This window comes from Leptodactylus fuscus, chromosome 2 (assembly GCF_031893055.1).
Source record: "Leptodactylus fuscus isolate aLepFus1 chromosome 2, aLepFus1.hap2, whole genome shotgun sequence".
Lineage (NCBI taxonomy): Eukaryota > Metazoa > Chordata > Amphibia > Anura > Leptodactylidae > Leptodactylus > Leptodactylus fuscus.
Window position 1 is genome coordinate 253,197,876 of NC_134266.1, and position 13,698 is coordinate 253,211,573.

Here is a 13,698-nt window from a genome sequence, read left to right on the forward strand (position 1 = left end):
GTTTCCTTTAATGGGGTTTTCCCATCAAAACTCCTGGCATTCATACTAAACAACTTATCAGGGTGACAAGTCGGACAGTTCTCACTGCAGGGATAATGTGCTTTTGTCTTCCAATAAAAATATCCAACCATATAATACAAGTTCACATCAAGCCCATCAAGACAGGGGAGGTTTCTACAGAGAGACTATCCACTCGGGCTCATAGAGAGCAGACCTCCCAGTATAATGTCCACATACCCTAAGGATGAGGCCTCACATTGCGGAAACGCAGCTTTTTTTGTTGCAGATTTTGTTGCGGTTTTTTGAGATAAAGTCAGGAAGTGCAATGAGCAGAAGGGAGAAATATAAGAACTTTTTATAGAGTTCTCATTCCTTTTGTAGCCATTCTTGGCTTTGGCTCAAAAAACTGCAACAAAAAAAGCTGCATTTCCACAACGTGGGGCCTCAGCCTAACAGGGCAAATGGACGTCGTGTTCATATGACAATAAACCCCATGCAATTTATTTTTTATGACTGATTATTTCTAGCTGCGGGAGTAAGTAAGACGTTGGGCAAATCCACCACAGTTCTAATTCCTTATTAGCGCATGTGACCAAGTCTATTCTCTCTATCAGGATCTGACTACGTGAGATAGAAAGAACAGAACTGATAGAAAAAGTAACAACACAATGACTATTCATTTCGGGTGCCATGAACAATAAATGCTACTTCAATTTTTGCTCACCAGGGCACCTTAAATTCTGAGAAATATTGCCATATTTAGCACAACCCATTTGGAGGTGGAATCATCCCATTAGGGACCCGGCATATAACAAGTTGTGGTTTCTATACAATATGTTCAGTATAGCGCTGCTTACTTTTTGCACATAGTGCAGAGCTTCTTTGGAGCTGGTTTTTGAGAAAAGGATGATAAGCAAGTAGTGGAGCAAAACAAATGAGTGGATCCTTTTCGCTGATATGCGGTCTGGCCTTTCTGGAGCGGCTTCTTACAGTTAGCACAAGTGACTTTAACAGCTTTTGAAGGCTGCTGCGGTGGAGGAGGTTGCAAGACTTGTTTTGGAAGGGAGGCCACTGGTGACATGGTATCCACACCAGGCTGCTGATTCCGAGGAAAAGATGCAGATTGTGAGATCCAGGCATCTACAATGAAGAAAAATGATGATTAAATAGGTTTATATAAGGCATAGAAGTCAATACTGGTGGTATTCAGGTTGTATCTACGTGTTGACCAAGAGGTACCGAGCATCCATGTATAGTCAAACACGCATGAAATTATATAAAAAAAAAAAAAAAAAAAAAGAATAGAATAACCAGGAAGTAACAGGAATAACAGTCACATGACCGAAAGCAAGAGGAATTTGAGCCCAATATCCAAAAGCTATTGGACTTTTAAGGTACCATCTAACCCGGATTGCTCAAGGTCTAACCCAGGGGCACATATGCCAAGAGTAACACGCAAGCCAAGGCTCCCTGATACGCCCCGCTTCCTTTATGCTACGAACTTGATAACTAATGATTGTGCCTCCTCCATTCTGCAAGCATCCAGTACCTGCACAGGTTGGTTCAGTCCCATGGTTCTCCCTAGCTGCCAATCTATGAACTGAACCAATGTGCACAGGTGCCGATGTTTGCAGAATGGAGGCGGTGCATTCGCTAGTTGTAAAAAAAAAAACCAGGGCACAGGATGAGTTAAATGAAGAACCCATACTGCACAAAATAGAGCAGAAGGCAGTAGTATTTTCTCAGAATTTTTCTCTACTTGCAGTTTTCAAAAGGTCTGGAAACAATCTGCTTCATGAAATAGGAAATGTTTTTTCTTTTTTTTTTTTTCTTTTTACATGATATGGTTTTAGCTGCGAGGTTTTTCTCAAGCACACTGCATGGATTTGGAAACTTCCCTGTGTCACATTTTTTCCGCCTCCCATTGATTTCAATGGGTTTTTCAAGGCGCAATCTGGCTGAAGATGGGTCATGTCACTTTTTGAAAAAAAAAAAAAAAAAAAAAGATCATGTGAAAAAGATGGATCCCACAGAGATCCATTAAACACATGAGGAGTCTTGGCTTGGTTGTGTGAATAGAGAGATAAGAAGAAAGCCAGGAGGAGGACACAAGACCTACTACCGGGAACTGAGCGACCATGCAGACCCCTCACCAAGATCTTCAACATGAAACCACTTAGGAGTTAGGAGACACGGTATACCATCCATCTGAGCTTTGTACATAGAGACCTAGTCTGCATTCACATGTACGTAAAAATCGTCTGTGTTGCATCCGCATCACCAGCCAAATTTACATCTGTGTGGAGGTCAGATGGTGAAGATGAGATTTGGAGACAAAAGTCTACAACAGTTTCCAAGTCCACTGCAACATGACTTGAAATATTTCATGCTTTGATTTTTTTCCACATGGACAAATAGTCATGTGACTTGTAGCATGTACTGCTGTGGGTCCATGCGCAGTCTGTCTGAGCTTACAACAGTGATTTATGACGCTGGGAGCTTCGGAGCCGCTGCAGCTCTTCTGTGCCATACTCGTATGAAGCTGCAATGGCAGGACAATAGAGCCGCAGCAGTCCTGAAGCTCACAGCGTCATAAATCATAGGCTGCTGTATGTCCAGCTTACACGACAAGGAATTATGGCTGACACAGACTAGATTTCTGGCTCCAAATACACTAATGTGAAAGGGCCTTTACACCGTTGATGTGCGTGGGGATTTGGGAGCACTGGGAAGTTCTCATTTTTGGACAGAGGTAGGCTTTAGAAATAAAAGGGTGTTTTGTGCATCCATAATGTCAACATGCAAATCGTGACCTTAATATCTTCTATTCTGGCCACTGGTCCCATGGGGAGGAGATGGTTATGGAAGCAGGCTGGGTTATCCCTTAAACCCTTGCAGTGCGGAGTAAAATCTTTCTTTCTGGCACCTTATAGTCAACCGAGCATTAATAGCTACAAAGACGAGAGCCATAGCCATAGAAGAGAGCCGGGCTTTAGACATTAGATAGGGACAGCAGGTTCTAACTAGTCATAACCAATCCTCAAAGAAGTATAGTAAAAAATAATTTTAAAAAAAATTAAAGATAACACAGTCCAGTCACTCTTACTACTGTCTCTGTGTAGTGAATAAAAACACTAGTTCAGGTTTTGCCAACTTTCATTTGTGTAGCCATAACAGACTTATTATTATACTTATAAAGGGCTTCAGGTTTTGACACTGAATTTACACTGTCAGAGGCCAAGACTTATTATGTCAGAATTATAGGGCAATTGGCATGACCCTAATGGGGTTTTATGCCTTCCCCTTGATCAACACTATAGGGATTGTAGGGTTATGGGTTGGACTTGATGGACTGATGTCTTTATCCAACCTCATCAACTATGTAACTATGATGAGTAAGCCGATCTAGGAATGTTAATGTGTTTGGTGTATATAGCTGTTCTACACAACTCTGAATGAGCGCAAAGTGGTTTGCTTGATGCTTACGTCTCAGAAATGCCACACGTTAATGTTAATGGCATTAGAAATGCTTACAGACTCCTCCGCTTACATAAGCCCACATAGTGAAGCTCTCTGAGGCCCATGGTTAATGCTTGTAAATGAACATTGGCATCCATATACTTGAAAGACAAGGTGGGTTAGGTCTTCCTTGTGCAGGTGTTGAATGGGATCACACCAGCCATTGAAATACTAGGACGCTATGGCTGCATCAGCTAAATAGGAGCCATGACGCTCTTAGGGGGGGCATTCACACGGAGTAACGCAACGCTGATTCTGGCACGATAACTCGTGTAAGAATCAGCGCTGCAAAACAGAATCCCATTCACTTCAATGTGTTACGGGACCAATTGAACTCAATGGGATTCTGTTTTGCAGCGCTGATTCTTACGCGAGTTATTGTGCCAGAATCAGCACAATGTTACTCCGTGTGAATTGGGACACCCTGTAAATATTATGATTATAATATATATATTATATATATAATAGTAATATCTCATTCTGTAAAGGTAGAAGTAAAGTTATTTTTAAGTGCTTTCAAGGGCTTGATACAGAGTTTCTTTCCTTAAGGGTACATCATCAATATCAAATTACAAAAATTACAAAATATCAAAAATTACTGCCAGTGCCCCCCCCCTCCCTCCAATTATCTGCTTGTAGTACTCATGCAACGGCTGTTACAGTCACTATTTTTATCAAGCACAGTGTCATACTGTTTGTAGCAGCTATGCTTGGTACTGCAACTTATTACAGTTCCGCCCTATTCAAGTAAATGGGACAGTGTGCGTATAGTATAGGCCTCTACAGAATAGATGGCAGTGTTCTTGTTGATCAAGAAGCCACAGCATTCTCCTAAGCACTAGGGCCCCTTAAAACAAGTAAATGGAGGGAAGAGGCGAGAATTAGACCCCCACCAATCTGATACCAATGGCTTATGCGCATTTTAACTCTTTTACTTGATACTAACCAGAAGTATGATGTGTTGTAGATTCTCCATTCTGAAAGACATCCCCACCAACACTAATTCTTCCTGGATTGTAAGGTCCCGATGTAGACTTGGTCTGTGAGGTAAGTGGGGGTGGAAACGTCGGTACATGGCCACCAAAATTAGCTGACTGCAATCCATTAGGTACATCTCCCATACCGGGATTCTGCAGGGATGTGACATGTGTGATCATCAGATTCATATCTCTACTCTCAGAGGTTTGATGGTGTCCATCGCCTACAGAGTTCATTCCTGAATCTAAAGTGGTGACGTTTGCGATCTGGATCTCAGAGTCAGGCTCAGTAGTAATACCAGAACTCATTAAGCCGGCATTTGGTTTGTTTCTTGAGAAGCTGGATGAAGATGGATAATCCACATTAATAGGTCTGTTGGAGTCCATAAGTCTGCGACTGGAAAAAGTGGAAGCATTTTTGTCATGGACACGAGTGGGCTCAGGTTCTTCCTCATCATCGATGATGATTGTCTCGCTTATTGCTCCCTTGCTAGTATCTAAATCCTTGCTGGAAGAATGTGATTTCAAGTCTGCCCTGTGGTTTTCTTTAGTTGTTGTAGAAAACCCTGCACTTCTTGGAGCGGCAGGCGGTGCGTTCTGAGGCACCTGCACTGGTTCGATGAAGACCACATCGTCATCATCATCAACTACGACGGACGTGGTCTGGAAGCTTTTAGAGGAAGCCGGGCTACCAAAAGCATTGCCCACATTTTTTAGTCCTGTAGCCATTGCATGAGCTTGAGAACCAGAGTTTGTGTCAATTTTCAGCCCCTTTTAAAAGGACACATGTATATTCCAGGTTACCTACAAGAACAAAAAAATAGAGATGGTTAGAAAACAGAAGAGATTTTTACTAAAAGTAACAATTAAAAGGGGTTATCCAGGGATTTTTACTCCCTCCCTCTGGGGATCTTTATGTGCCAAACCTCAATTTTCCAGGCTGGTTCCAACACCAGTTTCATGTTATTGGAGCCAGCACAAGGGATTCGAGTTGTGTGTTATTACATGTATTATGGGGCTGGTTTACTCTTACAAGGATTTAGTCTGCCTGCTCCTATACTACATGCAATGCTACTGAACACGGAGAGGAGGGTCTAAGGTGACCCCCTTCCCCCCCAATCATGGGTAAACTTGACAGAAGAAACCATAAGTCGTGTTTTTAACATTGGGATGAATGCAGATGGACCCCCCATGGAGTGGGCTCTGTGTTCCCTGTCATTTAAATAGGTTGTTCCGTTATGGAAACTTGTTCCTTAACCACACGGCAGGGTATAAGTGTACGTTTGCTGGGTCACCTGCTGATCAGGATGATGGGGGGGGGAAACCGAAAGTCCCCCATAAAGACTCCTTGAGAATGAAGCACCAGTGTGCTCACATGACCGCCGCTCCTTTCTATGTTATGGAGCTGCAAGACTGTAATTTTAGGTACCACTAACAGCCCCAAAAGAAGTGAATGGCGTGCTGGTCATGCACACGCAATGGCGCTCCATTCACAAGGAGGCTTTATGGGGGAGGGGGGGGGGGTGTCTTTCGGTCCTCCAGATAACTGGTAGATGAATTACTTCTCTCTAATCCTCTTGTTTTGGGGCAGTCAGGTGTGATACAGGTTTACCAGCATTCAGACATCTTATGGGTAGGGTTAACTTACAGGACCTATCAGCAGCTCCAGCACTTCGTCTGCTCCTGCCTGACTCCGCACTCCTGACAGTACAGAGCCCAAATAGCATATCCCACATCAAAATGAATAGCATTGACTGCTCAGGAACGGTGGGGGCTAGAGAAAAAAAATCCAGCTGTGCCAGAATCAGTAGAACAGCAGCTATTCACTTATGTAAAGAGCTGGACTTGGTGGAGGTGGTGAAAGGTCTTCTTTCAAAGCCAACCAAGCAATACACTGACAAGACAAGCTTATCAGCAGCTCTGTTAGCAGCTCTCCATTTTGGCTTGGGGGAGGGGACTCCCTTTATGACATTCAAGTGCCCTAGCATCCTAAATGAGACAAAGGCTTTACAGTCAGATAATACACAGTAGAGTACAGGAGCTTAGGAAATCACATTCACATGCTGAAAAAGGTTAATGGAAAAATCGTCAGCAATGAAACCTGCGCTTGTGTTTTTACATGTGGTACTAGAGAGGCAGCTGGAACATTTTACTAGAAATAAATCCATAGGCCAGCCTACAGACATATTGCCTTCTAGTAGCAGTTGTGCATGGTGTTTGTCCCATTCAAGTGAATGGTTAAAAGTTGTAAAAGTTTGCAAAGCTGCTACGGGGCAGCAGGTGGACCTTGTACAAACAAGGAAGATGCTGCAATCCTCACTTGGGTACCCCTTTATAATCCAAACAGCTGATCAGTGGGGGTGTTGAGAAACTGGCCTGAACCTGAAAAACTCTTAAAAAGGATCTGTCATGTCATCATCTATGTGAGGCATTATATATCACAAGAAAGAGAACTGTCGGCTTTCCCAGTATGTGCCCGGACCTGGAGATATCTGTGCCGCTAGTTTCAGCACTGACATCACCCCACTATAATAAAGGTGAGCCTTACGCGTGCTACACATTGAAATCAATGGGTTTAAAAGCCTCCCATTGATTTCAATGTGTAGTGCGTGTAAAACCAGCACACACTGAAGTCTATGGGATTCTGTTTTACAGCGGTCACTTTGACACGTGTTTCCGTGTCTGAATGAGCGGAGCATAACTCCGTGTGAAACCAGCCTAATACCGCACACTGATGAGGAGGAGGTTCTTCTTTAAGTATAATGTAGCAACGGAAAACATACAAATACATTATTTCTCCAGATCTTATATGTTCTGTAGCCTAATGAAGATCTAAGAAAGCGAGATCGCTCATTTTAGATATTAATACAAAATCCACTGATCTGAGGGAGAGAAGTCACATGGAAAAAAATGACGTGTATATGACCCCATTCACTACAGACTGTGTGCTGTCCGAATCTAATGGATGTACACGTGGCCCTAAAACAAACAGGAAGGTAAAACTCATGCAAATTTCTAAGGATACGAGATCCATGTAGCTACTTTATCTTTTAAGATAGAAAATTTTGGTACAAAAAACCAATCATCTAACATGTACAAGAATCTTCTAACCCAAAAAGCAGGTATCCAATAAGGAAAAGGGAGTGCCATGAGGGGACAGGGTAAAGCTGAAAAGCTGTGTAGGTTTTCTTTTTTCTTGTTGCTGTTTTTGTTGTGGTTTCTGCAGCCAAAACCAAAAGTAAATCGAAATATAGAAGGAGCTCTTGCGCTTCTCTCTTCCGGTAAATTCACTCCTGGCTTTGGCCCTATAGGGGTATTTACAGAACTAACCAGAAAAGCCATTGGGGAAGATTTAAGTTTTATATTTAAAAAAAAAAAAAAAAAAAACAAAAAAAACACCTTATTTAACTATCCAGATATTCCACTTCAAAGAATTTTTTAAGATTGTACACAACTCTCAGCCGTCAGTGGGCATTCTTGTTAACGTGGACAACCCTGCAGCGCCATTGTTTTCTTCCAGTGTAAATCCCCACCACACGTGACCGCGGCTTTAGCAGAGGACACAACTTCACTACCTGTGACGTTGGACTTCCACAAAAGACGAAAGGACCAGACCATACTGGGAGGACATTGAGCACTGGGGACAGATGGGGTTGTTTTTTTTCAACCTTTGTGAAGATAGTAAACTGGCCCAGCTGCAGGGGTAAAACACGCCGCGCAAAAAAATAAATACAATTTAAAAAAAGCCTTTTTTCAGGTCTGAGGGTCTGCTATGTGTGGCCTTAGCCTTGAAGAGAATCATTCCAGCCCTTATAGGCCACAGTAAACAGAGACACATGGTATATATAAGCTCACATCTTACCGTAAATAGATTTTTTTTTTTTACAATACATATCTTTATTGTCTTACAGTGGATTGACTGTAAATTGTGCAGCTGCATTTTACAGGTGACATATTGTGTTATTTCCTATGAGTATCTCTTTTAGTAGCAAAGCAGCTGTTTGGGGTTTTCCATACAGAAATCCTTGCAGAAGGAGTCACCATACGGCTGGATTATAATGACACTCCAATTGTTATAGGCACTTTTTTCTTATGATTGCCAATGTGATAATCGCACAAATATATACAAGTATCTCCCAACTCCTCAGCTAAGGGTCGGTTAATATTAGCGCTTGGCTTCCATCCGGAAGGAGTCCACGTGAGGACCCCCTCAAACGAAATACCAACGCAACTGTAAGCGCTGTACAGTTAAGCACACGGACCCCACAGACTATAATGGGGTCCGTGTGCTTGTCGCTCACTTCCTGCACAACCTCATGCGGACTCCTTCCGGATGGAAGCCAAGTGCTAATGGAACCGACCATCACAGCACCTTAGGGTAAAGGAGGAATGACAAGTCTTCTCCTTTGTGGGGTCTTAAAGTGCCCATACAATTTCAACACACTTGTTCAGCCAACAGCTATTCTTACTCAGGGGTACTGTAGGAGCATTGCCATTATGGTTGCAGGTTATGGTGAAGTAATTTGCTTTCAACTGACACAGGATCAGAGCAATGGACTTAAACATGATAAACTGGCAAAAAACAGAACCATCTCACCTGCATCAATTCCTATTCACTGTAATGTAAAATAACATGAAGGGAGGTTTTCTTTAGATGCGTTAGCTTACCAACTAACAGAAGAGAAAGTCGTACATGCAGGACGAAAGTAAACCAGCATGATGGAAGAGAGCGGCCGGAGTGTTACAGTGAATGAGAAGGGCTGTAGACAAAGGACAGTCTGCATCAGTCACTCTACTGGTGTGTAAGTCTGGTGCTCTGATCCTATGATAGATAAAAGCAATGGACTTCAATAGTAGTGTGATCCTACTCTTAGCTGCTGGATCTATCTGTATTTGTGCAAATGTCAGGTACTGTTTGCACTTTATTAATATAAACTCCTTAAAGGTACTTATCGGGGCTGAAATAGTATTTTGTAGGCTCTTTATTTAGTGTGCTGGTTACATATATCTGTGACCATCTTTAAAAATCAAATCGGACATTATATACTTTTTAGTGATTGATGGTTTTTTACTTATTGGGGATATTCCTTCTGGTCATACACTTTACTTATGTGTAACCATTTGGGAATAAAGTTGGAACTTATTTACTTTTACCTTTTGGTCATTTCTTGATTCATGAGGGTTGTATTGATATTGGAAGGTTATAGTTCATACTACCTTTATCTCTAAGTTTTCTTCCACTGGGTGTTCCTACTTTATCAAGCTGAGCAGGTATTTCTGTATTTTTTAGTATCTCCCTTAGTCCTTATTCGCTTGAATTTCCCCCTTATTTTATCAGCTTATGTATATTGTATTTCTAACCTGGGTGTTGAAATTCTAAATGTTATATCCAGTTGGATCAATCAGGAGGTCACCAGTTTGTTTGGCCAACTTTTCTCTTACATTTATGAAGAAGAGATGTGGAGTCTGAGTTGGGACCAATATTGGGCGAGTTCATTGTTGGGGGCAGGGGGGCGGACAGGGGAAGTTACAGACTCCAGTGTCCATGAAAAAAAAAAAAACGTTTCCAGGCGGAGAGGCTGAAAACTTGCACAGACGGACACCTGTGAATGGCTTTTAAAGCTGACCACTTGCAAGCCGTCTGCTTTCCCCGGGGTTTGCAGCGGACACCCCGGGGGTGGACAGCAGCGGCAGTGTGAATGCTGCCTTAGAAGTTTGAGATATAATAATTTTGCTTTGCACCACCATATTCTGACACCCATAGTGCTTTCATACTTCCATCTACAGATCTGAGTGTTCTTTTAGTGGGGTGATATGAACTTTTCACTGGTACATCAGTGTTGTAGAGTCGGAGTTGGGTGGAGTCAGAGAGAAAAAAAAAAGTTTCCGACAAAGTAAAATGATATTATACAATTATAAATGACTTAGGGCAGTGGATGGTAACAATATCTATGATTCACTACAGAATAGGTTATACGTTACGGCACTGTATGAGCAAGCAAAATAAATACATATAATCCCAAGGAGAAAACATAAAATACCAAAATGCAAGTCGCATAATGGACAAAAATAGTGTCATTTGCTATGTAGCCATAAGACAATTTATACTGAAGACTTATCTGTGAGATTAGGTAGTTTATAAACTGCATTATTCTGGATGAGAACAATTGAAATCCAGACAAATATGCTGAGCCCGTGTGTCACAAAGTTTAACCAATGTTGTACAAGGGGTTGTCTGAGGACGATTGATTTGTGTCAGGGTGATTTGGGACACTAAACCACACATAGGTTCTTATGTACAGGGGGAGGTTAATGTCCCAAATCGCCTTGTTATAAAGCCATCAATGCTTGTAATAAAAATAAGAAAAGCTTTATACCCATCCTGCAGCTGTGTTCCTCGTGCAGTTCTTCACCGAAGCCAGAAGAGTACACCTCAGCTTCACCGAAGAACTGCACAGGCACCGGGAGAACTTTGACGGCACCTGCGCGCAGCCATTTTTTTGTGGCCGCTTATGCGAGCTCTTGTTGTAAGCGGCCACAAAAAAAAAAATAGCCGCACACAGGTGCAGTTGGCTGATGTCAGAGCCGACAGCGTATGCATAGAAGATTGAAAGTCAGGCCGGAAGACGACACGTAGAGGCCGGGTCCTGAAGAAGATGGAGGCGGCGCTGGAGAGTTCTCTGGCAGCACTGGGGACGCCCCTAGTGCTGTTTGAGCGCTGCGGTCTGCCCCCAGTGCTGCGAGAGAACTCATTTGCATAACGACGGAGAACTGAATATCTACCAAACGGCGGTGCAGAGAAGACATCTAAAGGTAGGAGAAGAATAGCCTTTCTTAAGGCTATTCCTACATGTTCGTTAGAAAAAAAGCGATTCTAATGATAGGATCCCTTTAATGCCTTCAGTGGGAGCTGCTGTGACGATGGCCAGCCGCTAAATGATGGAAACAGCTTTCTGCTCCCGGTTCTGTGTCGTGTATAGGGTGGGTACAAGAGGCGGCTCCCGCTGACATCTCCTCAACCCCCCCCTCACTGATCAGAGACGGGGATAGGCCATAAATCCCTTAAACCCAAACGACCCCTTTAACTTTAACAGTTACTCCATTTTGTACACCAGCTCTACACCCCTAATGGAGTGAGACTGCAACAATTTTTCAGCAACTTTTTGAAACACTGCCTCTGATATATTTGGTGACAGTCTAACCATGTCCACTTCTCACATGTGGAGTGAGCAGTGTTAAAAAGTCACAAAACTTCGGCAGAAATGGGGCCTAAGCTGAAAAATCCCTATTTTTGACGGTAAAAACCTGGAGTGCAGATTTTCCTCTGCCTATCTAATTCAGGAAAACTAGACTGAACCATTACAGTCTTCATGCGCTGCTGCAGAATATACATTGGCCATCAGATAACAGTCTATAAAAACATATGTAGTCTAAGACAGGGCTGAGCGATCCCCGTCTCCATGGCGACTAGAAAAATCAGCCCCTGCAACCAAGTCTCCCTGTGAGCCCGATGTGCATCCAGCAGCTGGGGGCCGCCATTTACTGTCAAATGAAAGCATCAGGCTCCATCTGCTCGGGCAGAAATAGTCACATAGCCAGAGACAAGGAACATACATGGGTGTCAGATGGTCGCAGCATTAAAGGGCTTGTCTGAGACTGGCTAACTCCTAGCCAATGAGGAAAAATGCATTAAAAAATAAAAATGAGTCATTGTTTGCCTGATAAGTGCCCCAATACAACCAGAGGCGCGAGTAGAAGCTCCTGAGACCCAAAGCAAAATCCTTAATGGGGCCCTATCTTGTGCCATTTAGAATAATGGTGAATTTTATGTGGCAGAGGGGCCTTTAGGGGCTGCTTGATGACATCAAGACTACGAAATGTGACCACCGGCGGCAGCCAAATATACATAGTCCAGCGGGGAGGACCATCATATCAGTCATTGGGTCTATTGAGTTTTATGGCTTTTTCACCACTGGTTAGATTTAGGCAGTCTTGGTTATCCTGTTAATTTACTCAACCTGCAAGTTGTCTTTAAGGTGCACGGATGCAAACAGATTTCGTCTTAAACATTAGTCTTCTCTATTAAATTACATAGAAGGGCCCTAATGCTTTATTATACACCGCACCTATTACAGGGGCTCTATCAGCAAAATCATGCTGCTAGAGCCCCACATATGCATGCATAGCCTTTAAAAAGGCTATTCAGGCACCGGTAAAGTTATATTACACTACCCCGCCGTTTTAAAATAATAACCTAAAAAAGAATGTGCTCTACTTACGGATCGCGCACGCTGGGCGGGCATTCAGGGTGTGTCTTCATCTTCATCCCCGCCTCTTCTTCCTCCGGTCCCGTCTTCCTCCAGCGCTCGCGAACGGACAGTGATAGCCGGGGCGCATGCGCAGTAGCCGTAGTAGAAGCCGCATGCTACTGCGCAAGCGCCCAGGCCGTTTTTTCATATCAGTGTCCACGAGCGCTTGAAGAAGAAGGGACCGGAGGACATCGGAGGAAGAAGAGGCGGGGAAGAAGATGAAGACACACCCTGAATGCCCGCCCAGCGTGCACGATCTGTAAGTAGAGCACATTCTTTTTTAGGTTTCTTTTTTAAAACGGGGGGGGGGGGGGGGGGGGGGTAGTTTAATATAACATTACCGATGCCTGAATAGCCTTTTTAAAGGCTATTCACGCATATGTGGGGCTCTAGCAGCATGATTTTGCTGATAGAGCCCCTTTAACAGCCCAGAATGACAACTCAACTAGGCATGACATGTATTCCCTAGGATACACATACCATAGGCTATAGAGCAGGGCTCGGAAACTTTTCCCAGCTGCCGTAAAACTACAACTCCCAGCATGCTCCATTCACTTCCAAGAACAGCAGAGCAAGTGTGCAAGCTGGGAGTTGTAGTTTTACAACAGCTGTAGTGCCGAAGGTTCCCTACCCCTGCTATAGAACACTTCATGTATGCTTAGTCTTGGCCTAGCTACATCTCCCGCAGAAAATTTGCATTATATAAAATACTAAACCAATGGAAATAAGTCAGTTATCACATCATCTGCCTGTGTGAACCACAACATACACTCTCAATGAAGCTTGAGACTTGCAAAGGCTCTGTGAATCGACAGGTCAGGTGTCCAAGCAGAGGACCGCATAGCAGACAGACATGGCGACCTGGGTCACAATTATAACTAAGCTACCCATTG

At 43.2% G+C, this 13,698-nt stretch overlaps 1 protein-coding gene across 4 annotated transcripts in view; it reads right to left on the reverse strand.

The window, feature by feature from the left end:
• The window catches only part of ZMYM2 (zinc finger MYM-type containing 2), a 61,589-nt gene that overhangs the window by 35,778 nt on the left and 12,113 nt on the right, over positions 1 to 13,698 (reverse strand). For all 4 annotated transcript variants that reach the window (XM_075266055.1, XM_075266054.1, XM_075266052.1 and 1 more), the window contains exons 2-3: positions 4,466 to 5,300; positions 858 to 1,140 (exon numbers count right to left, since the gene is read on the reverse strand). In XM_075266055.1, coding sequence (XP_075122156.1) covers positions 858 to 1,140; positions 4,466 to 5,225 — 1,043 coding nt within the window. In that variant the 5' untranslated portion in view covers positions 5,226 to 5,300. The remainder of the gene's footprint in view (positions 1 to 857; positions 1,141 to 4,465; positions 5,301 to 13,698) is intronic.